The sequence below is a fragment of the Manis javanica genome, chromosome 15 (genome assembly GCF_040802235.1).
Source record: "Manis javanica isolate MJ-LG chromosome 15, MJ_LKY, whole genome shotgun sequence".
In the NCBI taxonomy this organism is placed as follows: Eukaryota; Metazoa; Chordata; class Mammalia; order Pholidota; family Manidae; genus Manis; species Manis javanica.
The window spans coordinates 80,868,897-80,894,986 of record NC_133170.1 but is presented as its reverse complement, the minus strand read 5'-3'; the positions used below and the strand labels follow the sequence as shown (position 1 = coordinate 80,894,986).

Sequence of the window (26,090 nt, the reverse complement as noted above, 5' to 3'; positions counted from 1 at the left end):
TCTCTCCCAGTCTCTTGGCCCGTCTGAGATTGAATTCAGAGCCTCCTCAGAAGGAAGTACGCACAGTGCGGGTGGCCCCTTCTGCTTGCAGGGAGGATTTCAGAGGTCACACCATCAGTTGACTTAAACCATGGTTCCCCCGACTCTGGCCCCTTGTCTTTAAAAGTGCAAAGGTGTTCCGTTGTCCGGAAGTCAGTGCCCTGCTTGTCTTACTCTGCTAGCCAAGCTGCCCGAGGACCTAGAAACCTGCTTGCTTTTCAGAGCCCTGTACTGCTGAGCAGCTCATTCTCACACAAGATAAATAAGGTCTAATGTAAAATTTAAGGGCCTGAGTCAGAGGAAAACCCCGTCTGTTCCAGGACCTGTTGTCCCTTATAGAAAATATCTACTGTATGAACACTATGGAGAAGTCCATTCTGATGTGGCAGCTGAGGTCTGATCCAGAGGCATCAGTCTGAGGGCCACTCAGTCACCAGGATTTCTTCCCCCTGCCCATTACCCGCAGTGTGGGCTGCTATTGCAGTCGTCTTGTTCCAGGTGGCCCGGAAAAGGACGGCAACTCCCCACCCCAGGTCCCAGGCAGTGACCCAAGCACAGTCACCCTTGGATGCACCCTTTCCTTGCAAAAAGAGCAGAAGTCCCGCAGCAATGTGTGTACCCTCCACCTCTTCACCCTTCTGCTCCGGGAGACCCTTTCCCACATGGGTGCACTACGTCCTCCGATCCCGGGAGGGAAAAAGCAGATCGGATGTTCTCGGCTCAGAAGTGAAAGGAAATGGTTGCTGATTTCAAGCAAAAACTCCCTGTACGGTTTCTAAAGGTTTTGCCTATATGGTTTATTTCATCAGATTTAATTCTTTTTTTTTTTTTGCAGTGAGAATTTTTTTTTTTATCAAGGTATCATTGATATACACTCTTATGAAGGTTTTACAAGAAAAGCAATGTGGTTACTACATTCACCCCCACCATCGAGTCCCCCCCACAAACCCCATTGCAGTCACTGTCCTTCAGATTTAATTCTTACAGTGACCTTGAGAGGTGTTATCTTTTTATTCCCATTTGTAGCCAAGTGAGCTGAGGCTCAGAGAGCCCAGTGGCTTGGTCCTGACCAGGCAGTTGTCAGGGGGTGGGGTGGGGTTCAGCCCAGGTTTTCTGACCCCAGGAACCTTGAAAGGCCCCGTGTAGAGTTATGCCTAGTGTCCTGAGAATGGAGTGGGACTGGGGCAGTCACACCCCTAATGCTTCTGAGCCCAGCTGGGAGCCGGGAGGGAGGGAGGCCGGAAGCGAAGCAGAGAGCGGGCGGGGGACTGATGGGTGCTGTCTGCCTTTGCACAGACCACAGATGCTCTGGCCCCCAGGCTGAGATGATACAGAGAGGCTGGGAGCCACTTCCCAGACCTTGTTTGGCTCCCATTCCATGGGAGCTCTGCCCCAGTGCATCATGTATGAGAGTTGGCTTTTGGCTTTCTGAAACTTGACTGTGGTCAAATTCCAACAGACTGGGGCGATTTTCAGTTGAATTTGTGAAAACTGTTAAATCAGATGCAGCATATGACCACCTTTCATCTGTGTTCCTTTGTACCTCCTGAAATACTGTTTCCATAAAGCAACTGCTTTGCCCGAGCCATTGTAACATAATTCCGTATTTAGGGAAAACTCTCGATTTTATTTTGATTGTTCCTTGTGATCTGAAGCTTTGCAGAGATCTGAGTTCTTACCGGGGCATCCCCATGGTGTCTGTCTGTGGCTGTGATCCTCCGGAGGGCCTGGTGGGCCTCGTGGACCAAACCAGATGCCTCCTCTTGTGAGCTCCTGTGGTGCAGGAGCCCTGGAAGGCTCTGAGTGCCCCGAGTCGGGTCAGCAGCCTTTTGCTATGAGGGAGCAGTGCGGGTGGACACCACCTCAGTGGCGTCTCTCTCTTGGCTTTCGGAGGGGGCTGCAGATCGGTATCACAGGCAGGGAGTGCGGTAGGATCTCACAGGTGGGGCCTGGTCCGAGTCTTTTGAACAAACTCTCCAGGTGATGTGTGTAGACGCTGTTTGGTTAAACCACAGGCCTCATCCAGCTTTTTCTCTTTTTGCAAGTTAAGTAAGGGAGCCTGGGGCAGCTTAGTGACTTACCTGGAGTCGCACAACTAGTTCTGGGCAAACAAGGGTCTGGGAGAGCCAGATGGGTGAGTCAGATTCCTAAGAGGCAGAAGCAGATAGAAACAGGGGCAGGACAGACACCGGGGCTGTCCAGTGGGCTTTGAGCTCTTCATTGTCCAACCTCTGGTTATGGGCCAGGGACTGTCCTCCACGCTGGGGATCCACAGGAACAAAGCAAAGTCCCTGCTCCGCAGCACGAACCTGGGCGGCCTACCGCCGTGGATTTTGCTTCCAACTAGTAAACAGACCTAGCAAGGAGAGAGCTGTGTTGAAGAATGAATATGGTTAGCTCAGTAAAGGTTAAAACAACCAGTATCCTGGTTTTCACCCAAAAACCATCTTCACCCAAAACCATGTGAGTAATCTGCAACTATTTTTGTTACCTAATGATATGATTTAAACTTAAAAAGCTGTTAAGTTTTCTGAGTTACGTGCATTTTGAAATACATAATATTTTATGAGTTTGAACCTGAGTATTGCTTTTATTGGCCTCTCAACTGACTCAGTTCCTTTTCAAAAGTCCAAAATTGCATGGGCCCAGCATGCTCAGAGGCAGGCTCCCATCTACCCCGAATGAGATTTAAAAAAGAAAGGCCTTCCTTTGTGCGCACCGTTGTAGCGTGGGAGCCTTCCTGCTGTCTTCTGCACAAACTAACTCCTGTGTGCAGAGAGCAAGATAATAAGGGCAAGTGATGCTGAGAACGGCTCAGTGCCCATTACAGTGAATGGCTGCCCTCAGATTTGATTCCCACAAAGCGCTGGAGGTGGCTGGTGTGCCGAAATCCAGAAGCTCACTGTAGGTAACTGACCCAAACGGCAGGTGCCTATCTGAGCGCCATTAGAACAAGGACAGTTTCATTTCAGGCTTTCAACTCATAATAGCACTTGTTCTGCAACCCCGCTGAGGCACATCAGAGTCTCAGTCTTCAAGGAAAAGCAGATTGGACGCAAAATGTGTCAGTGGCCTCAGTAACAGAAGGCAGCGTCAGGCAGTGTGAGCATTCTGCTTTCGGGAGGACATCAGATGTGTGGCTCGTCAACATGCACTGGGTGCTGTGCAGGCGAGAGAGGAGAGAGTACTAGATTGGCCTCTGTACTTTACCCTAGAACTGTCAGGAAAAGCTTTTGCCAGCCAAAGAATTGGGTTAGGTGAATGTACAGGCCAGGATTTTTCACTCGCAAACCTAGGGATTTTGCGTCTGAGAGGGTGGCCAAATTAGGTTTCATTCATTTCCGTGTTTCTGCCTGCCCTGCAAGCCTGTCTCTTGTTGACAGCCAATGCCTGAGCCCTGGCTGGGGCATCTTAGAGTGTCCCTACCAAAACAAAATTTGGAGAGAGTGTTTACTGTGTCTTTGCTGATTCTACTCTTGTCCTGCGTTTTGTCTACCTGGGTTATTAACATACTTTATGTATACCTGAGGCAGAATTACCCTCCAGGATTCCTTGGCAGGGTGGAACTGTCTGTCTTCAGTGTGTCCTTAAAATTTCTCTGATTTCAGGGTTAAGGTTAGCTGAGCAACTGGGGCGAAGAGAAGATGAAGCCAAAATTCGACACGGTCTTGGCCTTTCCCTTTGGGCAAGTGGGAACCTGGAGGAGGCCCAACACCAGGTGAGCGGGAGTGGGTTTGCTCCCAGAAGCAGGGGAGGTCTTGGGATACTGTCCTGGTAGTGATGGCATTTGCCAGAAGGTTCTGACCTCTGCACTTGGACTGACAGACAGGGTTTCCAGCCCAGAGGCGTTGAATCATAGTAAAGACTCTTGCTCACTTTTTTGATAAATTTTTCAATAATTTCTTGTGGAATTCTTGTATTATGTGATGCTGTTCCTCATTAAGCCTTAATATGAAATTACATACCTTTTATGACTTAAGGAAGTAATCTAAGAATTCATGATTATTGATTTAATGTCTTTGAGGGTTTCTAGTTATATTAATAGATATGCCTCTCTCTCTCTCACACACACACACATGCACGCATAGTTCATGTTTCTGCACATGTACAGAGAGTTGAAGAGAAGCCCGCTGTCATGCTGGCTCTGCAGCTTGGAAGGATCCTAGAGTTACGGGTCCCTCTGTCAGGTTGGAGGAGGTGTGAGATGGCATTACCTAAAATCACATACTCAACTGCATAGGCAATGTGAGTAATTACTGCAGAGGCCTTTGTGCTAGGCAGAGGCGGGCACAGGGTAAGTGAACCAAGGCCCCCAGCAGAGGTGCTCACAGGACTCGAGGATGCGATGTGACTGAATTTGTGCCATAACTTCCTGGAATGTTTGGTATTTCACTGTACTTCCTGAACTGTTAAAAGCAGTTTAAAGAATTCTCCAGTTCCTGGTTTTAAAAGTTAAAACTTGTATTAATTTAGTGATTTATACCTCTCAAAGTATTTCACGCACAGAATTTACTCTTCAAATAACCCTGTGAGGTGGAATGATAACTATCCCATTTACGGAGAAGGAACTGAGGCTCCAAATCTTGCTAAAAGTCACACAGCAGACTAGTAGCAGAGTTGGGAATACATTCGTCTCTCATGTCTATATCCATTAAGGTTATGAATTTGGTTTTTTAAATTTGCATTAACTTAAAATTTGGTGCTGTATTCCCAGCATATAAATATCACAGAGAAGTCGTGTCTCAGGTAGAGAAGCCCATTAGGGCAGCAGGGCAGTGCGTCCTCTGGAGCCATCAGTCCTGCAGAGATCCCTGGGAGTGGGCATGGCCCTTGGCGGGCCAGTCCAGCAGAGACCTGACCCTGGGCTGCCACTGGGGACGCAGTTTTTGATTTGGCTGAACTGTCTGTGAAAAGCTGCCCCACCTGAGAGCGTGGCTGCCTTCATTTCATTTTCTCCCAGTTCCCCTGATTTCCAGCCTGCCTGCACCTCCCCTGTGCTCACCCCATCCTGGGGCACCTTGAGTCACACAGGTGGTGAATTATGGCTGTTTGATGACAAGACGAGAAGCTTTTTGTTTGTTTCAATCAAAATCATCACTTGGTTGGGTTAATGGCTGATTTTCTTCTTACACGTTGCAGACTCAAATTCTGTAGCCCTGTCTTCTAGATCCCCTTATCTGTCTAAAATCGATTACATAAATTACAATTTACTAGGTATGATCTGATGCCTTTTCAGGTCCACAAGGGCCTATCTGGAAATGAAAATTCATTCTTTCAAATGTTAAACATTTGTTTTTAGGTTGTGCCCCAAGTTTGTGAGCACAGGTTGTCTCCAGTCAGTGAACAGTTGGACAGTAGTTTCTGGGGATGAATAATATTCTTTGTCCCCTGCTTGCAGCTCTATAGGGCGTCAGCCTTGTTCGAGTCGATCCGACATGAGGCACAGCTGAGCACAGACTACAAGCTCTCCCTCTTCGACCTGCAGACGTCATCCTACCAGGCTTTGCAGCGGGTGCTTGTCAGCCTAGGTGAGAGCAGCTCAGGTCCCCACGGTGTGCGTGCGCTCGCGTGTCTAAGTCTCTTTGTGATTGCTGTGATAAAATAGGATTTGTTGTTACGACAGACTGTGGAGCCACTGAGCGTTTGTTCATTTATTCAACAAATATTTGTAGAGCACCTACTATGTGCTGTGTGCCAGTCCTGTGGATTAAAGTCAAAGACCTGGTTCCTGAGCTCAAGAAGCTCTCCGCCTGTTGAGAGACAGAAGCTAGCAAGTTCAGAAGGATGTGATTAGCACAATGGTAAAAGAAACTCAGGCGCTCTGGAGACAGAGTGGCTTGGCAGGCAGACCCAAGAGCCAGAGACAGTGTCCCAGAGATGGCGACACTTGAAGCAGGTGTCCCCACCCCCCTGCACCCCACCCATGTTCCCTTTCACCTTAAAACCTGGGGGGAGTGCCTGAGAAGACACCTGGCCTCTTCCCTATTTCCTCTGCCACATATCTTTTAATGCTGCTGTCTAGTAGATGTCCCTGGGTCTGTCCTCTGGGCTGTGGTGTGGTCAGTGATGATTCTCCCAGGTCTGTGTGCTGCCTGGCCCAGGGGCCACATGCATCTTCCTTCCTCTGGGTCTTAACGGTCCTCTGCCTCTTGTCAGGCCTGTCCATCTCTGAAGACCATTTTCCCTAGCCCATGCCTCGGGCTGAGGAGGCATTTACAGGAACTCACAACATCTCTGAGGTTGGCTGCTGAGGCCTTGTCAATAACCCATCCTTTGCTACATCTATATGAATGCTCAGACTTCCCCTTGAAAAATGTATCTATTGAATGTACTCATTGCCTGGGATTGCAATTTATCATCTATTATAATCACAATGTTAAGTCTGTCTAACACTTCAGAGCCGTTTTTCCAATGTGTGGAGAAATTATCCCTGCTATTCCAGTTAATAACTTAATAGAGTAAAAGGAGACATTTGCATATACACATAAAAATCCCCACTTTCTCCTAATACTTCACCTGCAGGGGCCAAGGCATCCTTGAAGTCCTCTTGGCGCTGCAGCCTCTGGGCTCCTGCCTCTGTCCACTCCCTCTTTGGACCCTAGTTCTAGCAACTCTCCTGTATTTGATTTCCAATGCATGCCGGTACTCTGCATTGTGCCCCTTCAGTAGGTCTAAACAATCCTCAGTTGAAAGTCTATGGCTTTACTTTTTTTTTTTTTGGTATCATTAATGTACAATGACATGAGCAACATTATGGTTACTAGACTCCCCCCATTATCAAGTCCCCCCCACATACCCCATTACAGTCACTGTCCATCAGCATAGTAAGATGCTATAGAATCACTGCTTATCTGTGGCTTTAAATGTTTATGTGTCCCACACTTGTGCTTTAGCTTTGAACTAAATTACAGACTCGATTCTTAGAGGGAGTGGGATTAGAAATTGGATTGAAAGACCGAGGGAAGGCTTGAGAGAGAACACTTTCAAGGAATTAGAGACCTCAAAGGTTTAAACCCTTGGCCCACGGGACTAGAAGAAAAGTAAGCACATGGGAGCGCAGAATGAAATGAGGCATCGGCTCTAACAACAATATCACCTGTTACACATGTGGTGCTCTGAAGAGTGCTTACCGGACACGGTGCCTCGGTGAGGCTGCACAGTAGCCCTTCGAGAGGAGCAGGGCGACTATTAGGCTCCCTTTTTTTGAGACGAGGTCAATGAAAGGGAAAAGATTCAGCAGAAGGAGTGGCATGTGTAAAGGCACAGAAGTATGATTTGGGGGAACTGTGGTGGGGGTGGGGAGGCTGGACGATGTGATGCGTAGAGAGGCTGCACCAAGAAGAGATGGAAAGATGGGCCGGGGCTGTGTCCTGTAGGGTGCATTCGCCAGCACCAAGTCCGGATCAGAGTTGGCCAGGGGAGTGAGAGAGTAACCCAGGAGCAAAGTCAGGTCTCAGGAGCCGAGTGAGTGGGGTCAGAAGCCAGGAGGCCAGGGATCCACTCTGGGTGTGGAGCAGAGGTGGGCGGGGCTGAGCATGCAGCCTCCGAACAGACGAGTCTCCCTTGCGGTGTGGCTGCAAGACAGGGGAAGGCCTGATGGCTTGGGGTGGCATAGACTCTGAGACTGGGGGGTTTTATAAGAGTGGACACTGCAGCCGTCAGAGGCTTAAGAGGTTGGACTTGAAACAGTGTGACAGACTTGGCCACACACTGGAGCACAGGGGCAGGGGGGTTCCTGCCCAGGATCTCTGTACGTGATGTCTCTCTGGAGGGAGCACCCATCCCACGGACTCCTCAGCCTGTTCCTTTGTCTCCCAGGCCATCACGATGAAGCCCTGGCCGTGGCAGAAAGAGGACGGACGAGGGCATTTGCCGATCTCCTGGTAGAGCGGCAGACAGGACAACAGGACTCCGACCCCTACTCCCCAGTCACTATTGATCAGATCTTGGAGATGGTGAACGGCCAGAGGGGACTAGTGCTTTACTACTCCCTGGCTGCTGGCTACCTGTATAGCTGGCTGCTTGCCCCTGGGGCAGGTAAGATCTCTTTCCATGGAAAGGAGGCAATTAAGACACCAGACTGTGAAAGTCTAATGAATAGAGGTGGAAGGAGGCGCGTTACTGTAGGTCAGAGGAAGGAGTTGATGTCTGCTTTCAGCAAAACCTCAGCCACAGTAGACAGTCCATGGTGGGGAATTCAGTTAACAAGACAGCCCAGCTTTCTCATTCCCCCAAGAAATCACTGCTGCTTGCTAGTGAATGTGTAAAGCATTCATCAAGGAAGACTAAAAGCAGGAGGATTAATTTCACTAGCAGCCCTGTTTTTAGGCAGCTGTTCATTAGCTAATAAAGCGATGACCGTAAGTCCTAACAAGTTCTTTCTAGATATGATTTAATTGTAACCCTTTGTCATGGTAAAGTTAAAGACAAAAATGATAGCAACAACTCTTATCACAATATATAAGTGAAGTCTTATGCTTGAAATTCTGAGTTACCAGAACCCATTTTAACCAGTTCTGTGGTAAACCTATTTCAAAGTAAAAATCCCCTTTGATTAAATCGGCATTAAATGCTCAGGCTGTAACAGTTTCACTAAATACAGAACCACTAATTAGCTGGTGTGGCCATATTTTTTGCATAATAAAATGCTGATGGCTTTACCGTGCTGGAGACACACCAGATCCAATTAGAGTTTATTGACTGGGGAAGTGGATCTTATAATTGGGAATCTTGAAGAATGGGCTTCTTGAGTATCTGTAAGCCAGTTTCAAAAATTCAACTGCCAGGGAGAATTGACAAGGCTTTCTTGATTATGTTTCTATCCCTTTGATTAAAAAAAAATGATGGTTGGATGACAGCTCTTAGATGCTTCTCGGGTTCTGAGCACTCGTGCCTGTACGTTCTATGCCTTCACATTATTTTTTATAACCTTTTCCCCTTAATTCTATGATTTTATGGGCCTTCCATAAAGAACATTCTCACCGCTGACCTTTTTATGCTAAACGTTTTCAGTTGTGATGTTCAGAGGGGCTCGGTGAGTGAGCCGCAGGGGGATGAATCCCAGCCCACCCGCCCCAGGGGCACTAACACCCAGGAGGGCACAGCTGATGACGGAGTGTGGAGCTCTCTCTCTCTCTCTCTCTCTCTGTGGTTGTTACTTTTGGGGGACATGATTTGACAGGTGGTATATCCAAATCCCTGTAATAATGAGCCATGTATAATGAGGCTCCTATTGTTTCTCTTTCCATTCCTCTTTGCTCTTAATGAGATTCGGAAGCGGGGCTCTGATCCAGCCAGGGAGGACCGGCATTTTCCAGGGCTGACACACCTCATTACCATTTGAGAATATGTCCTGTGTTTATTGCCAGAAAACCACTTTGGACTGCCTCCGTTTCGTGTAGCCATCATTTTTTGCTCCTTTAATCCATTACTGATGGTTGACCAGTTAGTCTTATTTAAAAATGGGTTTAAAATGTTTTCATCTGGGCTTTGTACTACATATTTTGATTTGCTTTTGTGAAATGGAAGGTCCTTGAGTAACAATTTTCCACACGACTAGTTCAATTTTTAGTTCAGGATTTCCCTTTCTGGGGAGATTGTACCTTGGTGTGCTCACACAGTGTTCTCCAAAGCACACTTTTCCCTAGTTGGTGCTTCCGAGAAGCATCTATTTTGAAATACCTGTGAAGTAGTCATCATTCCAGGAGCTTCTGAATATATATATATCATCAAAAGCAAAAGCCCTATCTTGAATTCTTGATTTCAAGCAACCACCCGGTTGGTAAAAGGTGTAAAAAGGGTACTGACCGAAGTCCTGAAAGCTCTCTGGAAACCTCATCTCAGGATTTCTTCCCACGGTTGGAGGCGGGGGGTGCTTGTCAGGAGGTCACGTAGTGTGGGCATCGCTGCCACCGGTCCCAGTCGTGTGTAACGTTGCCGGTGCCTGTCTTGTTGCAGGAATTCTCAAGTTTCACGAGCACTACTTGGGCGACAGCTCAGTGGAAAACTCCAGCGACTTCCAGGCGGGCAGCGGCGGCGCTCTTCCGACAGCCATCAGCTCGGCCCTTGAGCAGCACATTGCCGGTGTGCGGGAGGCCCTGGGCGTGGAGTCCTACTACTCCAGGCAAGTAGTCCGTCCAGGGTTCTCAATCCGGTGTTCAGATGCAATCTCAGGTTTTCATTTGTTTCTTTCATAAACATCCTATCTGAGCTAATGGAAGGAATCTCCTGGGATTCACACTGTTGTGCGTAGTCCTTCCACTGCTGCTGCAGCAGAAAACAAATACGTGTTTCTGGAGCGCAAACCTCTTAGCAGGCTGGCTGTTCTTTTCGGTAGTTTCCTTTCGGACAGGGAAGGGCCTTATCAGAGATGCCCTTTTTTTTGAGAGGGCATCTCTCATATTTATTGATCAAATGGTTGTTAACAACAATAAAATTCAGTATAGGGGGGTCAACGCTCAATGTACAATCATTAATCCATCTCAAGCCTAATTCTCGTCAGTCTCCAATCTTCTGAAGCATAACGAACAAGTTCTTACATGGTGAACGAATTCTTACATAGTGAATGAGATGCCCATTTTATAAGGAGGGTTTGTAGAATGTTTAAATGGAAGCATGACTTTGAATTTAACATACGAGCTAATTAAAACGGGGATGATTTTTTTGGTATAAACAGATTCATAATGAGTTTGTATTATAGGTGAATGTGTGTTTAAGAGAGTAATTGAGCACCCATGAAAAGATGGATATGTTGGGGCGCTGAGGTGAAGGAAGTGGAGCTCCAATAAAGAAAACTACCATGCAAAGATGGTGGAAGTTGTATGCTTATGGGAACGTTTTATCATGGTTGACTCTTTTACATATGGAAAATAATTTCCACTCGGGTCCTGCTTCTGGGGAAAATTGGAAGAGGGGGGTGCCTTATTGCTGGGTCAGAGCCCCATTTCCCTGGTGTCTCTGTCCTCCATCCGGTGACTGATGAGGGTCCGTGTGGCAGAGCATCTGCTGTGTTAGCTGGAGTCAGGTCCTGAGGACGTCTGCTTGCTTCTTGAATGATTTTACTTGTCATGATGAGCCTAAAGGTGTCATTGTGATTCCTCCAGAGATGCTTGTCCCAGACGCCATGTGTGTGCTGGTCACTGCCAGTAGCTGGACTCATGTTTGGGGGGCTTATGATGTCAGGGACCAGGTCTTAGGTGACACGATGTCAAGCCTGGAAGGGACTGTGGTGGTCATCTAGCCCAACCCCCTTGTTTAACAGAAGCCAGCACAGAACAGGACGTGCTGACTGCCAAGTTACTGTCAGAGCCATGATCAAAACCATCTAGATCTCACCCAGACTCCCAGGCCAGTGCTTGTTCTGTTTCTAATTATCAAAATTAATATCATATTTTGAGAAAAAAGCCAAAGCATGTATGACTGTCGTCTCTAGCTTCTGTTTATATGTGATATGAACAGGCTTCAGCCACATGCACACATTGTTCTCTTATTTCTTCTATGACTGCTGCCCGTCCTGGATGGCCCAGATCATCCTTGTCTTTGATCCTGGGGAGTGGTGTGTTGATTATAGGGCCTGACAGTGTGGTAACCCCAAGAACTTGGAAGTAAGGCTACTTCCTGAGCTTTAATTATGAATGACCATTAAGTAGGTAAGGCCTGGAATATACAAGTCATCTTCAGCAGACAGAGAGGCACTTAGGCCAGGCTGATTAAACTGTTAACCTGAACAAGGGTATTGTATACCCAGAGTGAGTGTTAAAGGGGAATGGTTGGCCCACAGTAGAAACACCCACAAAGAGGGAGTAAGCAGGGCAGACTTTGGCAATGCCCCTGTCTAACACTGTCAGAGGGGGGTGAGAACCTTAGCTAAGAGGCTGGAAGGCCTCAGCCTCTTATCCTTCCCACCTCCCCTCCCTTCTACAAACACTTGAGTGCCTACTATGTGTCCTAGAGATGGAGAGAAATCGAGATGAAGGCCACCCCGGCGTATGCACAAAGGCCTTCAGCGGTCCTCGGTGGGAAAGACTTCCCGGCTTCTCTGCCTCCCCTTGGTCAGGTCCCATGCTTCTTGTCAAACTTTCTGATTATCATTTGGTTTCTAATGTAAATCTTCTTACAGATAGAGAATATATGTAATAAACTGGCATTCTAATTTGTATAGTCTGTGAGCTTGCTTAGTGAAAGTGGGCTCCCAACAGGCAAAGCCTCATTGAGCACATTAACAACATCAGGTTTTCAAATTTGTAAGGCCACAGTCTAGAGACTGACCTGAAATGAGATCGCAAAGGGACCTGGGTGTGTAGCACCTACCGTTTGAAACGTCCACACACGCAGAGGGGGTTTCTGTGTGCCGTCGGCCTTGCAACCACGTGGTGGGCGTGCCCGTCACCTCAGTCCAGACCAACCACCGACAGGGCTCAGCCTGCATGAAAATAGATTTCACTTGATCCCAAGTTTCATGTATCTAGATTAAAATTTATTATAAGAAAAGGTTGTCCTTCAGTTCTTCCCAGTGTCCGTCCTATTGGGCCCCGTGGTTCAGCTGCAAACACTTGTGCCTAAGCAGTTCCTTTATGATACGGGGGTTGAGTAATTTTGCTTCCAGGTGCTTTTTGAATGAAAAAAAAATGGCTTTTGGGTTATAGCTTAGCTCTTCATCCCTGGGAGGGAGAAAGGGGGAACTGGAGACTCTGTCCCCCTCTGCCATAAAGCTAACAAGTTAGGATGAGTCCTTAGGGATCTCTAGGGGGTTGGGGGGCTTGATGAGCAACCTGACTTCACTCGGCTGCCTTCAGCAGCTGTGATCCCCAGTTCGGATTGCCAGAAATAAGATCTTTCTTCTTGCTTTGGACTGGTTTTATTAGAAATTTGTTTGTATCTTCTGTGCTTAAACTCAGGTCTCCATTATGATATTAAAACTGAACACTTCAGTGATGTGGTTTAAATTTACTAGAATGGAGTTTTTGTGACATTCTGGTTTTCTGTGTTACATTTCATGAAACCAGTAAGCAAATTCCAATGACAGATAAGTTATTTTTTATATATAAAATCAGTAAATATTTTTAAAGCCATAATGCTCAATAATAGTAAGGATGCAGTGAATGAACAGTCTCATACCCTAGTGATATAAATTGGTTTAGCCTTTCTGAAGTAATTTGCCAATAGTATCAAAAGTCTGGAAGATGTTCATGCCCTTTGACCCAAAAATTGTCATTTTAGAAATGGAATAAAGATGTATGTATAGGAATATTTATAACAAGCCTATATAGTATATAAAAAAATTAACCTAAATGCTCACAATAATTGAATGTCAGATTATTTTATATCTATCCAATGCAATATTATGTCATAATTAAAATTATATTTACAGAGATTTTTTAATCATATAACCAAATGCTTGTGACAAAAGATAAGGTGAAAAAATAGGATATCCAATTATTGTGTATAGTATAACTTAAATTTTGTAATATATAAAAAGTATAATAAGTATGAAAAATAAAAAAATCCATGGGAGAAACAGGCCATATTGTTAGTGGTAATTATGGGTGGATAGTGGTGTTATAGATGCTTGTATTTTATTCTTTGTACTTTATTTTTAGTTTTTTTCACAATGGACATGTATTACTTTAAAGTCAGGAATAAATAGCCATGAATAAACAACTGTGTCATTCACAGACCAGAAAAAAGAAATCTTTCTGTAATTTTAGTTTACAGAATAAAATCCAAGTTTTGGAGCCTGGCACCATGGTCTAGATCTAGGAGGGCTTTCTAGGTTTGTTTTCCTCTTCTTGTTCAGTGAACTCCATGCTGCAGCCACCACCCTTCCCCTCTGTTCCCTAAGTGTGCCCTGTGGCTCCCCACCTCCACGTCAGCCCGGTCATCTCTAACTCTGGGTCTGCAGGTACAGCTGCCTGCTGAACATTGCTGTCTGGGTATCTTCCAGGCATCTCTAGACTGAAACATCGAAAACCTAACTCTTGAGTCTCCCCCTTTCTCTCCTAAGTCAGTGTAATGCACCATATTAACAGAATGAAGGACAAAAACTACACACTCATCTCAATAGATGCGGAGAAAGTCATTGACAAAATTTAATACACCTTCATGATAAAACACTCAACAAACTACCTCAACATAATGAGAAGCCGTATCATATTCAATGGTGAAAACTGAGAGCCTTCCTTCTAAGACCTGGAATAAGGCGAAGATGCCTTCTCTTCCCACTTCTATTCAACATAGTACTGGAAGTCCTAGCCGGAACAATTAGGCAAGAGAAAAGGAATAAAAGGTATCCAATTGCAAAGAAAGAAGTAAAATTACATCTCTTCACAGGTGACATTACATGCAGAAAACCCTGAAGATCCCCCATACACAAAAATCCTGCTAGAAGTAATTAACGAATTTAGCAGTTATAGGATACAAAATAAATATGCAAAATCAGTTGTATTTCTATACACTAACAATGAATAATCCAAGAAGGAAATTAAGAAAACACATTTATAATAACATCAAAATGAATAAAATGCTTAGGAATACATTTAACCAAGGAAATAAAAGACTTGTATACTGAAAATTACAAAACATTGCTGAAAGAAAGACACAAGTAAGTGGAAAAACATCCCATGTTCATGGATTGGAAGACCTAATATTGTTAAATGTCCATACTACCCCAAGCAATTTACAGATTCAGTGCAATCCCTATGAAAATCCCAGAGGCATTAAAAAAAGAAAAAAAGAAAAAAGTCATCCAAAAATTCTCAGGGAATCTCAAAGGACCCCCAAGTAGCTGAAACAATCTTGAGAGAGAAAAAGAAAGCTAGAGGCCACACGTTTCCTGGTTTCAAAACATACCTCAAAGCTACAGTAAACAAAACAGTAAGATATTAGCATAAAGCTGACATATAGACTAATGGGATAGATAGTCCAGAAAGAAATCCTCACATAATGCAGTCAGATGATCTTTTGCAAGTGTGCAAAGCCTGCAAAATGGAAAAAGAATAGTGTCTTCAACAAACAGTGCTGGGAAAACTGGATATCCATGTGCAAAAAAAATGAAGTTGGACCCTTGCCTTACATCATATTGAAAAGTTAATCATTTTGAGTTAATTTTTTTTATGGCTTCAGGTCTTATGTTTAGGTTTTTGCCTAACATAAAACTGAAACTGTAAAACTCATAGGAAAAGGTTCATGACATTGGCCATGGCAATGATTTCTTGGATATGAAACCACAACAAACACAGGTAACAAAAGCAAAATTAGACAAACGGGATTATGTCACATTTAGAGATCTCTGCACAGCAAAGGAGACAAGCAACACTGAAAAGACAGCTTACGAAGTGGGACGAAATATTTCCAAACTAGTTAGAATACTTAACTCCTATAACCTAACAAAAACAAAAAAATCTGACTTGAGAATAGGCAGAGGACTTGCAGTCATTTCTCCAAAGAATATGTACAGATGGCTAAGAAGCCCGTGAGCGGCGTCACTAATCATCAGGACAATGCACATCGAACCACAGTGACGTATCACCTCACAGCCATTAGGACGGCCACTATCAGAGAACAAAACAACGGGTAGGAAAGGGGGAAGAGAAGTTAGAACCCTTCGGCACCATAGGCGGGAATGTGAAACACTGCAACCACTACAGAAAACAGTATGGGAGTATGTTTTTTAGCACGATAAGAAAAGGTATGAAAAACACATTTTGAATCCACCCTACTTGTGTCTCCACTGCCACACGTGCAGTGCATGTCCCCGTCATCTCTGTCCTGAGCCAGCACTGCCACCTCCTCCTTGACTCTCTGCTCCCTCTCCCTCTCATAGGCCCCCAGAGTGACCTTTCTTAAATGTTCTGGGGACTGTTCCCTTGTTCTGCCGACCATCACAAAGCCTGCCCCTAACACAGCCCCTTCAAGGTTCTGACGGTCTAGACTCCAGCTCGCGCTCCCTCTGCTGGCGCATACGCCGATGAGCTCTAGCCCTGGTCTGCCCCTCGAGTGGCACTTCTAGTCCTTCAGCGTGTTACCTCCCTGGGGCCCCCTAGTCTCCTTGCCCTACTGTGGACATACCAACGCATTTCTCACCCTGAAGTTTTGCACATGCCTTCCCTTCTTGTAAAGTTCCGCCCTCCACTCTTGGTGTGGCTTGTTCCTTCTTAAATTGTAACTCCTCAGAGAGGCCTTCCGGAAGCGTCATTGTTGGGTTCATGCACCTGTGCATACGCAGTCCCTAGGGCAGTCCTGCAACACGGTATATGCTTAATAAATGTCTGAGTGGACAACTGACTGACTCTCGGAATGAGAGCCTCTCCCTCCTACTTTTCCTGTGGGTAGTCTGCTTGCCCTACTCACCCCTCTCCCTGTTTCCACCAGGACCACCAGGTCCCCGGTCCATGTCAGGTTTTTGCTTCCCTCTGTGGTGCCTAATAATGGCACTTAACTTCTTTCTTCTTGTTTCATAATCACCTGGTTTGTGTGTCTTCCTGAGCAGACACTGATGTCACAGAAAGCAGGTGCACTGTTCTCTCTAGATTCCCGCCTCTAACACAGTGCCTGGTGCTGCGAGATGTCAGTAAATTTGAAATTCAGTCACCAGAAGGTGTGCTGCAAGCAGACTCTCTGTTCATGCTGGGCTGGTTTACTGATTCTCTTTTCCTAGTGGGTGTAAAATGCGCTGCCCCTAGAAACCCAGTCCCCATGCCTTGGGGAGCAACGGCATTCAGTCCCCCACAGCCTGGCGGTGGTGTCCTTGTTAATCAGCAGACCGGTTTTGTTCTCCTTAATGATATTGCTGCTGAAAGGAAGTACAGTGCTACAAAGGCGTTTCTGAAAATGGACTTAAAATAAAAGGACTACTTTTATTAAGTGTTTAATAAGAACTTCCAGTCCCTTCCTTCCAGATCAAAGAGGCGTAGATTGAAACCACCGTATGGAACCTGAACCTCCCATAAGGGAGATGTTATGAATTTCAAAACACATCTTCAGTTTTTAATTCTGATACTTCGCCAGAGTTTCTGCTTCCTGGGCACCTGGGACAGCAGTGGCACACTGGGGACGCTAAACGGACTGGTTAGAAAGCTAACAGGGCTGTGTTTTAGTAAGTCAGATCTGGAAGGAGTGCTCCCGAGGGGTTCTTAAATACATTGCTACTGTAGATGCCCTTATAATACAGTAAATATTCCTTCATTGTATATGAGTATTAAACCTTGATAAACGATAGCTGGTTTGTTTTTTGTTATTTTTTGTACTTTTCTCTATTTCTGAATTTTCTAAGTGAAAGTTATTTTTATAATCCAATGCATCTCTTATTTCAAAGCACTGATTTAGATTGCACTAATTCATAAATGCTGATGACCGGTCATCAGCATTTATGAATTAGTGCAATCTAGACTGATAACAAATGGCAAATGTGAACAAGTCTGACCATGTCAAGTATTGGAGGAGATGTGGGACCGCAAGATACATGTGGCTGATGAGAGAGTAAATTGGCATGACCACACCAGAAGACAGTTTGGCATTACTCTCTGAATATTCTAAAAACTGAATATTCACATACCTTTTGACCCAGGTTACCTTAGTGTAAGATCTAAGAGAGTCTCTTGCACCCAAGCAAGAATGTTCAGAGGTGCGCTGTAAGCAACAGCAAAGCCCTGGAAACACCCACATGCCATCAGTGAGAGTGGATGAGTGAGTGGTTTAGCCCAAGGTGGAATATTAGGCAGCAGTCTAAAGGAGATGAGCCTTAGCAAACCCAAAGATGTTGCTAGATCTTAGAAATATAATATTAAGTGAAAAAAGTAGGTTCTAAAACACTACCCACAGCATAGCATCCTTTTAAAAGAGTTAAAACAGCTAAAATAAAAATGTGCTTTTGGGGCTACAGCTAGATACAATGAAAATAATGTTACACGGTCAGCCAGGGGGCAATGGCTATGGGAATTAGGATGGGACTTGCCTCAGGTTGGGGAAACAGGGGAGGCAGGGGCTGGGTTCCACGGGAGGTTGCAAATGATTAGATGTATGGTATTCTCTAGCTTTAATTTTGGATGGTGTTTTTGTGAGCACTTATTATATTATTAAAAATTAATAAATAAATAAAAGCAGACCATCCATGGATCAATAATAATAATAATAAAGGGTGTCATGAACCAAAGATAATGATTAATCCAATTCCAAAGAGATTCTTCCCATCCCCACAAAGTGAAAAAAAAGCAGGGTTTTGGGTTTTTTTTAAAGCAAATGAATTGCAAAATTAAGATTGCAACTAAGATATACTTAATTGGTATATAAATGGATGATTGATAGACTGATTTAGAGTATTTGTATCTGTTCTTATAAGCAAGTACCCAGATGCTGGTCATTGCTACACTGTTGGCTTATTTTAAATTACAGTGAGTCTTTGAAAACTTAAAGCATATCTAATGATATTTTCTAATTCTGGCTTTTTGCTAAGCAAGGCTGACATCCCCAGTCAATCCGAACTAGTAAGGCTTTACAAATGCTATTTTACAAATCAAACATTTTTTGTTACCCCAAATCCTTCCAGATTCTGCGGACGTAAAGTGGATATAATATTTGGGTTATTTGTTTTGTCCCTTAAAACAAAGATCCAATTTCATTCGAAACTAGGGTGGTACCGTTTGGAAAGCATTTTATGAGCATGTGGTCAGTCCGTGCCAGAGCTGGTACTGAGCCTGGAGACAAATGTGTGCATGAATAAAAGCTGTGGTTCCTGGCCTTACAGCAGCTCCCAGTGTGAAACATACAACAAATTGTGTAAATTTTTAATCCCGCACATGCAAAATGTTGTGACAAAAGCCTCACCAATGAAGGCTGCACCTCATTTTGCCTTTTGGGGGTCAAGGCAGTGGTTCAGGAGGCTTCTGGAAAGGTGGCATTTGAGCAACAGGGAGAGAAAAGTCATTCTAGGCAGGAGTCCCTCGCCAGGCAAGGGCGTGGAGGAAGGAAAGGGCCTGCAGGCCGTGGGTGGTGCGTGGGGCTTGCGAGAGGAGGGCGCCCTGCCCGTGCCGAGGAATTGTGTTCTTCTACAGCGCAGTCGCTCAGCTACTGCTGCCTGAGGCTCACCTCTTTCTCACGAGGTCCAAAGTCAGGCTTCCTTTCTGGTGGGGTGGCTTTGCCTGGCTGAGGCTCTCCTGTCCTGTCCTGTGACATGCTGGGTTCCAAAGGGCATACCTTATCTGTGAGTTGACTCACTCAAGCGGAGCTCTGTCTGTGAGAAAAAAAAACAAAGATGATGCCAGGTTAGGGATTAGAGCATTGGAGAGACACGGCTGCAGGAGTGAGTGGGACACACCACACACTCTCACCGGACATTCCCGATTCCCGAATTTGGATTCTTTCCAACGGCTGAGTACAAAACGAGTTCAGAAGGCTTTGGTAAGTAAGCTTCTTAGTGTTAAGTCAGCAGCTTGGCAAGAAGGATAAGTGTAGTTGGTCTTCTTGTGTGACCTCCAAATTAGCCTAAATTGAATCCCCTTTTGTATTTCTCATGAACTTTCTTAAAAGCAGAATTCTTAAAATTGCTAGATATGAGTTTTCCCATTATACATGGGAGGGATAATCTGGTGAATAGTAGAATCAGCCTAAAGGCAAAAAGCAGACAACAGTGACGCAGGGAAAACCTCAGTGTGCCCGTCATTCGGCGAACGGGAGTCTGGAGCAGCGAACGGCCCGGGCCTGACCCTCTGGCACTGGCCAGTTTGCTGGGTGCCATGGAGACCTAGCGGGGCAGTGCTGGGCACCAGACACCTTTTCTTTTATTTCTTGTCCCAGATCCTTTGTTCACATGCCCAAAGCTTGGAATGGCATTCCTGCTAGAACAGGGACTGCGGAGAGAAAAGGGCTGGAGAAGCCCATCCACCAATCCAGACACATCCAGTTCTTCCCTCTCAGCTTCACATCAGCTGCTGGCTGGCTGTTGCTATTACCAATTTTGTAAAAATCCTACGACCTAGTCAAATCTCAATATACTAACTCTGTATATCCTTCCCTTTGCGCTAGTGAAATTCTCTGGCTTTTTCTTTCTGATTTTGTGCAGCTTTATCTAACGATCAATATTGAAGACATTTAGTATATGACTCTTGACTTCTCTCGCTTTGGGAAAATAGCCCCAGTAAAACCACCAAGTTCCTCTTTGAAATGGCTGACATAGGCATTGTTATTCATCCTGTTTGTACTTCCGGGATCTGAGCGCAGTGGTCAGGAGACCCTGGAGGGGTGCCATCCTAGAAGGGGCACATTTCACTGTGTCAGACCCTCAGCTTACACCGTGCTAGCTGGGTTTTCCTCCAGTGAAGCCATGTAGTATCTCAAATTTCAGAGCCTTTTAGCACAATCCTGTATTTCTTATGACCCAACCCCCGAGTCGGTGAAGGGTCAGCTCTGTGTTCTGAGCAGTGAACAGCAGCCCCGCCCCCCAGTCCCCCGGCCCTGGGAGACCTGAGGTAGGATCTTTGCCCAGACGGCGTGTGCCTCAGCGGCAGGTGGCTGGGCATGTTCCTGTGCACATCTCTCTCCCCGCAGCAGAGCGCACTCCCGGGCAGGGGTGGGGGGCCGGGGCTGGGCGGGCACCTCTCCGTCCCCTTCCGAGGCCCCTCACCTTCCCGCTGCTCCGAAGCCCCCGGCATCTCCCCGCGCTCACACTCACTGGAGTTTCCCTTGGAAACTTGATCTTCCTCAAGGACACGCACCTCTGTCCCGGGTCAGCGTCTTGCTTGGACCTTCCTGTTACATCCAGGCAGCTACTCTGGAACTTACCTCGAGCTCAGCACACCCAACATCATACCTTTTCTCAGAGAGCTCTCCAATCTGGCACAACTTCATTCCCAATTATTTCCTTTTATTTTAAAGCCTCCATCTTTTCTCCTCAAATTCCTTAGCTTTGAGGCCTTTGAATCTTTGCCCCTAAATTTCCCTTTCCTTTATTGCTGTTTATTTAATCAGTCACTGAACTGTGCTCTTACCTGCTTGCTTCCTTCTTTCACGCTTTTCTTCCTTCCTGCTCCGGGCCAGCCTCATACAGGAACGTGGCCCTGTGGCCAGCCTGGCCCCCCGCCTCTGCCCCCGCCTCCCTCGGGGCTCCCGACCCTGGGCTGCCTGCCCCCTGCTCGGTTCTCTGAAAGCACCACTGCCCCAAGCGCTGCTGCCTCCGCCGCAGCCCCGGAGAACCGTGGTGGCCGAGGAGCGCCTGGAGACGAAGTCAGTCGTCCGGCCACATTGCTCCCTTCAGCCCGTCCCACCTTGCCTCTCGGGTCAGCCCTCCGTCCCCCGTGCTCCCCCAGGGACCAGGTTCTTCCTCCCGCCAGCCCCACACCAGGCATGTTCCCATTGCATTGGCCTCACTTACCTGCCCGTGTGGGGTCCCTGGAGCCCTGTACCCCGGGCCGTTGCTTTGCCTGCAAGTCTTAAGCACAGCTTGAGGGCAGGAACTGCTTACACAGGCAGGCAGAAGCCCAAGCAGGGAGGGGGGGTATTAAGAGGCCGGACGAAGGAGGGTGTCCCTGTGTGGAGCTCACCCACCCAGGCTTTCTGCCTTTTTCTCCCTCCCAACCAGGATTTAGAAAAATCTGGGCACACAGTACATAGAATCCTGATGTGTACCTGTTGGTTAACTAGAATTGGATCCTACAAATCAGCTCAGTCCCAACGATGACATCCCTGAATGCCCTGTGGTCCTATCTTATCTACATTACCAGCCCCTTACAGTGCCTAGAATGAAAAGGCTCTCCCTGAATGTTCACGGGATGAATTGATGATCAAAAGAGTTAAAGAACGAGCTGCTGGGGGCTGGGAGGACACCTGCTCCTGACCACGTGGTCCATGCTGTGTCATTCATGTATGGTCGGTGTGTCATCATCATTGCAGCACAGCATGACACACATGGTGGCAAGAGCTGCACAGGTGCTGTTCTAGCCTCTGCCTTCCCTGTCCACCCCTGTGCGGTACCATGAAAGCAAATATTATCCTGGATGCTCGAAGCACTGGGCTTACCCAGATCACGCAGTCACCACAGACCTTGAACTATCGTCCACGGCACACAACTTGACCCCTAGGCCTGCACATGATACTCTGCTGATTCCCAGCAATGCATTAAACTTGGTAAGGCTTCAAAAGTAATGAGATACTCTTTCCTGGCTTTTGATAGACTGATGCTAATGCCGTGAAGAGTCACTGCTAATGAGCAGGGAAGGGCAGAACTGATTTAAGGATCTGTCACTTCCAAAAACATACCGTCTGATGGAGACAACGTTATCAGCATAAACTTGTCTTTTCCTTTATTCCTGTGCATGCTGCTCGTCTCCCTGCTAATTAGAGACATCAGGAAATAACACTTCATTTTCTGGCAGCCTTCATCAAAGCGTCCTGCTTTTAGGGAAGACTGAGGACCTTCCCATGTCAGGAGCTCTCCCGTAGCCATTGTGCACCTGCCCCTCCACCATGTGCCTCACACCAGGGCCTCCCTCCAGCATGTCGCTTATAGGGCTGCAGCTCGTTTTCTGGGTCTTGACCTCCAATCGCACAGGTGGGTCAAGCAACAGCGGATATTTCCACCTAAACACAGAAGTTGGGTTGACATATCCTGCCCGTGAAAGGATAAAGCCATGGGGTAACGTTCAGACCTTACTCTAAGTAAATATATACATTTATTCATTTAAACTGATGAAGTTGAAACTGCCTGTGTCACATATTGATTATCACTCCAAGGCTGGAGACAGCCTTTCTTGTGAAGATTAAATGGAAAGACTGAGTGTAAATGCCATTGATTTCCTTTTCTTTAGATATCCACGGCAGACCATCTCTTCCAACTTTTGGACTTGTTTTTTAATGATGTTTTGGGTGCCACATCCCTGCAGAGAACTTAGGAAATCTCTATGGCATTGTTTGAAAAAAAGATCATTTGTTAAGTCTGGGTAGTTTCGCTCCTGTAGGTTTCTGCTGTTTTCTTCTACCTCCACACCTGGTGTATTTCCTTCATGGCTATCCCTATTACTTATTTATTGTGGGGGGTTCATTTTGTAATGTCTTTCTGTTCCACTGAGGTAGGGACTGAGGGTAGGGACTGGATCTGTCCAATATACCATTGCTACGGTACCTGGAATGCGGTTGGCTCTCAGGGAATAGTCATTGAATGACTAAATGAAATGGGCCTGCCTTTTTTTTAGCCCCTATATAAACACCGTCTATTCATAATTATGTTAAAACTGAAAGTAGGAAAGTTTCTGAACAATGCTAGAATTGGTCTGGCTACACATAAGAAAAAAGGATTTCCAAAGAAGGACACAGAATGAATAAGGCTGGAGTGAAAAAGAGCAAAGGGAGTGTGTGTGTGTGTGTGTGCGCGTGCACATACGTGTGTGCATGTGCAAACTTTCGTACAGTCAAGCACAAGTTCATGCCTTAGTGTATTTTCTTTTTGTCCGCTTCTTCCTACTTTGGTTCAATGTTGAGGTTTAAGCCCTAGAAATAAAAACTCAGCATAGTTTATAGTGAATAAGGACTATGGATTATGGTGTTTTTGAATGTTAGAAATGGCTAAGTTTAAAAGAAATAGAGACTTACAGTTGAAAGGAAGTTTATAAGGAGGATAAAGGCTATTTGTCTAACTTCTCTTTGAAAATGAGTCAAATAGACAAGAGAATCCAGATTCTGTAAAATATGAGTCATTTCAGTTTCCCATGGCAGATAGGATTTCTCAGTAGTTGGGTGGATCATTGATTTCGTCTTATATTACTAAATAATATTAATAAACCAAATGCATAAGATGCCTTGCTGAGTGCTGTGTTATGCCAAGTTAATGCTCATGTTTTCATTCTGACTCCCTACTAGAACCTCTCCGATTGCTTCATTTTGGACAAAGAAGAGAGAAATGTCCTCTGTTGACCATCTTCTGTGTATCACACGCAGGTGTACAAACTCACTAGGTGTTTGTAATATCCTCTGAGGCGGCGAGTGTGGTCCCAGTTTTACACAGCAGAAAGCTGAAACTAGGCAGCCTTCAGGGGATTGTCCAGGGCTGGCAGCTAGTTACATGGAGGAGCTGTAATGGGAAGGTGGGCTTTGGAAAGTGCTTCTCAAAGACAAAGAGTGCCAGTGTGTCTCCCGGCTCACAAGGAGTGCCTTTGCAGATGATTCTGCTTGAGGATGACAAAGACCTACAGAAAAGGACTCACTCACTGTCTTCCCAGATCTTTGCTGTGCTTTTGAAGATTTTGGTAGACTTTTTCTCTTCCCCTTCTGGAACCCTCAATTGCATCTCCAGCTACTGGGTGTTCCCCAGTCTCACAGGCCTCAGCAATAAAATGGAGGAAAGAAAACTGTAGAAATATATACAAGGCGAAAAAGTAGAGAAACATTCTGTCCCAGTGCAATCAAACACATTAGTTAAACAATCTTACTTTGGTAAATTTGAGAGCAAGGAGAATGGTTTCTTATTGAGAAATAAAAGTCCTTTGGCTTAAAGAATATTACGAAAAAAATCCTTCATTACCCTAGATATTTCTTGAAATGAAGAGAGTTCATATCAAGACATATCATGAAAGAAATAATTCAGCAGTCCTTGAGAGTTTACCTATTTTTCCATTCAAACATTAAAGTGATCGTTTAATCTTACATACAATTCCCTGAACTCTCCCTAAATAATTGCTTTGGTGATTTTAGCTCAACCTTGAAACACACTTGGATCTGTTGTATATTTAACTTCATTTGAAAGAGAGAAGGAATTGTAAAGAAATAGAGACTTCAGAGAGTTAAGTCCTTTGGGCATGGGGATTAGAAGAGAGGGGAAGTGAGTCGTGTGGGAGCCCAGGACAGAATGAAATATCAGCTCCAGCAATAATAATACCACCCATTCCATATGTGGTGCTTTGCATCGTGCCCAGCAAGTGTCTTCACATACAGGGCCTCAGGTAGTCTCTACGGTAGCCCTTTGAGAGGAGCAAGACAGCTATTAGGATCCCTTCTTTTGAGACAAAGAAAGTGAGCCTCAAAGATTGACTTATCCAAGGTCACACAGATAAAGAATAAAGTCAGAACTTGAACGCAGGTTTCCAGGCTCCAACCTACCGCTCTTTCCACCAAGCCATTTGTCTCTCTTAAGAGGCAAGTGTTCACTGTTGTAAACTCTGTTGAGATTTGACAAGGCTCATATAAAATCTTTGATTGTAATGGAGCTTTTCCTGTTTGAGACATGTGGGTGCTGCCTGGGGTTTATAAAAGTATTTATAGAAATGGAATTTGAGTTGTAATAATGAAGTTCTGAATTTGTTTCTGTATAACACTAAGCTTCCAGATGAGCTCAATTTAAGTCCACAGTATATGAATAAACTGTTCTACATCGACATAGCTTGGGCATGTGGGTTTCAGGATAAATATGAAGCTGCTTAAATCCAAGTGGGATAAGAAAAAGATAGAAAAGAAAAAAATAAATAAGACAGCACTTAGTGTGAAGCAACTCTGGTTAAGAGAATAGCTGTGAAGCTTTGGGAATGAATATAGTATGGACAGTTATAAAAGCATTTTTCCAAGTAAGCTTTGTGTCCAAAGAGAGTTTAAAATTGTTGTCCATTAATTCTTGTATCCACTTATTCATTCAACAGCTACTTGCTGAGTGGCCCCATAGTGCCAGTCACTGTGCTGGGCCCCAAGAATTCAGAGAATTCTTATGTCCTTGAAAAGCTCACAAATCAGTAGGTTTGTGGGTGTTATGAATGGAAACACTCAGAAGCACAGGCGTACGTTTTGCAAAGGTCTAACATTCATCTTATGGTAGACGCTGAGTTTACCTGCTCCCAGAATTTCCATATTTTTTTTCTTGCAGTTGGAATCCTCAGTATGTCATAGTACAAGAGATACTGCATTAAGTCTGTAATTTGTGAGAAACCTAGTTACCGAGACATTCATTCATTCCTTCAGCAAACATTTGTCAAATGCACACTAGTGCCTGGTCCTCTACCAGGTATTGGGGTTACAGAGATGAAACCGCTAGATTTCCTGCTACGAGCTGCTCTCACTCTAATAGGAGAGAAATGATTAACAAC

The 26,090-nt window shown here is 45.4% G+C and overlaps 1 protein-coding gene and 1 long non-coding RNA gene across 7 annotated transcripts in view; one reads left to right on the top strand and one right to left on the bottom strand.

Moving 5' to 3' along the window:
* Positions 1-26,090, top strand: part of TTC28 (tetratricopeptide repeat domain 28) — a 577,193-nt gene that overhangs the window by 481,598 nt on the left and 69,505 nt on the right. For all 4 annotated transcript variants that reach the window (XM_036993107.2, XM_036993106.2, XM_073223237.1 and 1 more), the window contains 4 exons: positions 3,648-3,757; positions 5,438-5,567; positions 7,858-8,076; positions 9,997-10,162. In XM_036993107.2, the coding sequence (XP_036849002.1) occupies positions 3,648-3,757; positions 5,438-5,567; positions 7,858-8,076; positions 9,997-10,162 (625 nt within the window). The remainder of the gene's footprint in view (positions 1-3,647; positions 3,758-5,437; positions 5,568-7,857; positions 8,077-9,996; positions 10,163-26,090) is intronic.
* LOC140846534 (uncharacterized) lies at positions 6-17,309 on the bottom strand. Of its 3 annotated transcripts, none has more exons than XR_012125714.1 (4): positions 16,387-17,309; positions 16,120-16,275; positions 12,349-12,460; positions 6-2,410 (listed from the first exon to the last, which is right to left on the bottom strand). It is a non-coding gene; the product is annotated as an uncharacterized lncRNA (long non-coding RNA). The 3 variants fall into 3 exon arrangements; XR_012125716.1 differs by having other exon boundaries at positions 6-2,395; XR_012125715.1 differs by lacking the exon at positions 16,120-16,275.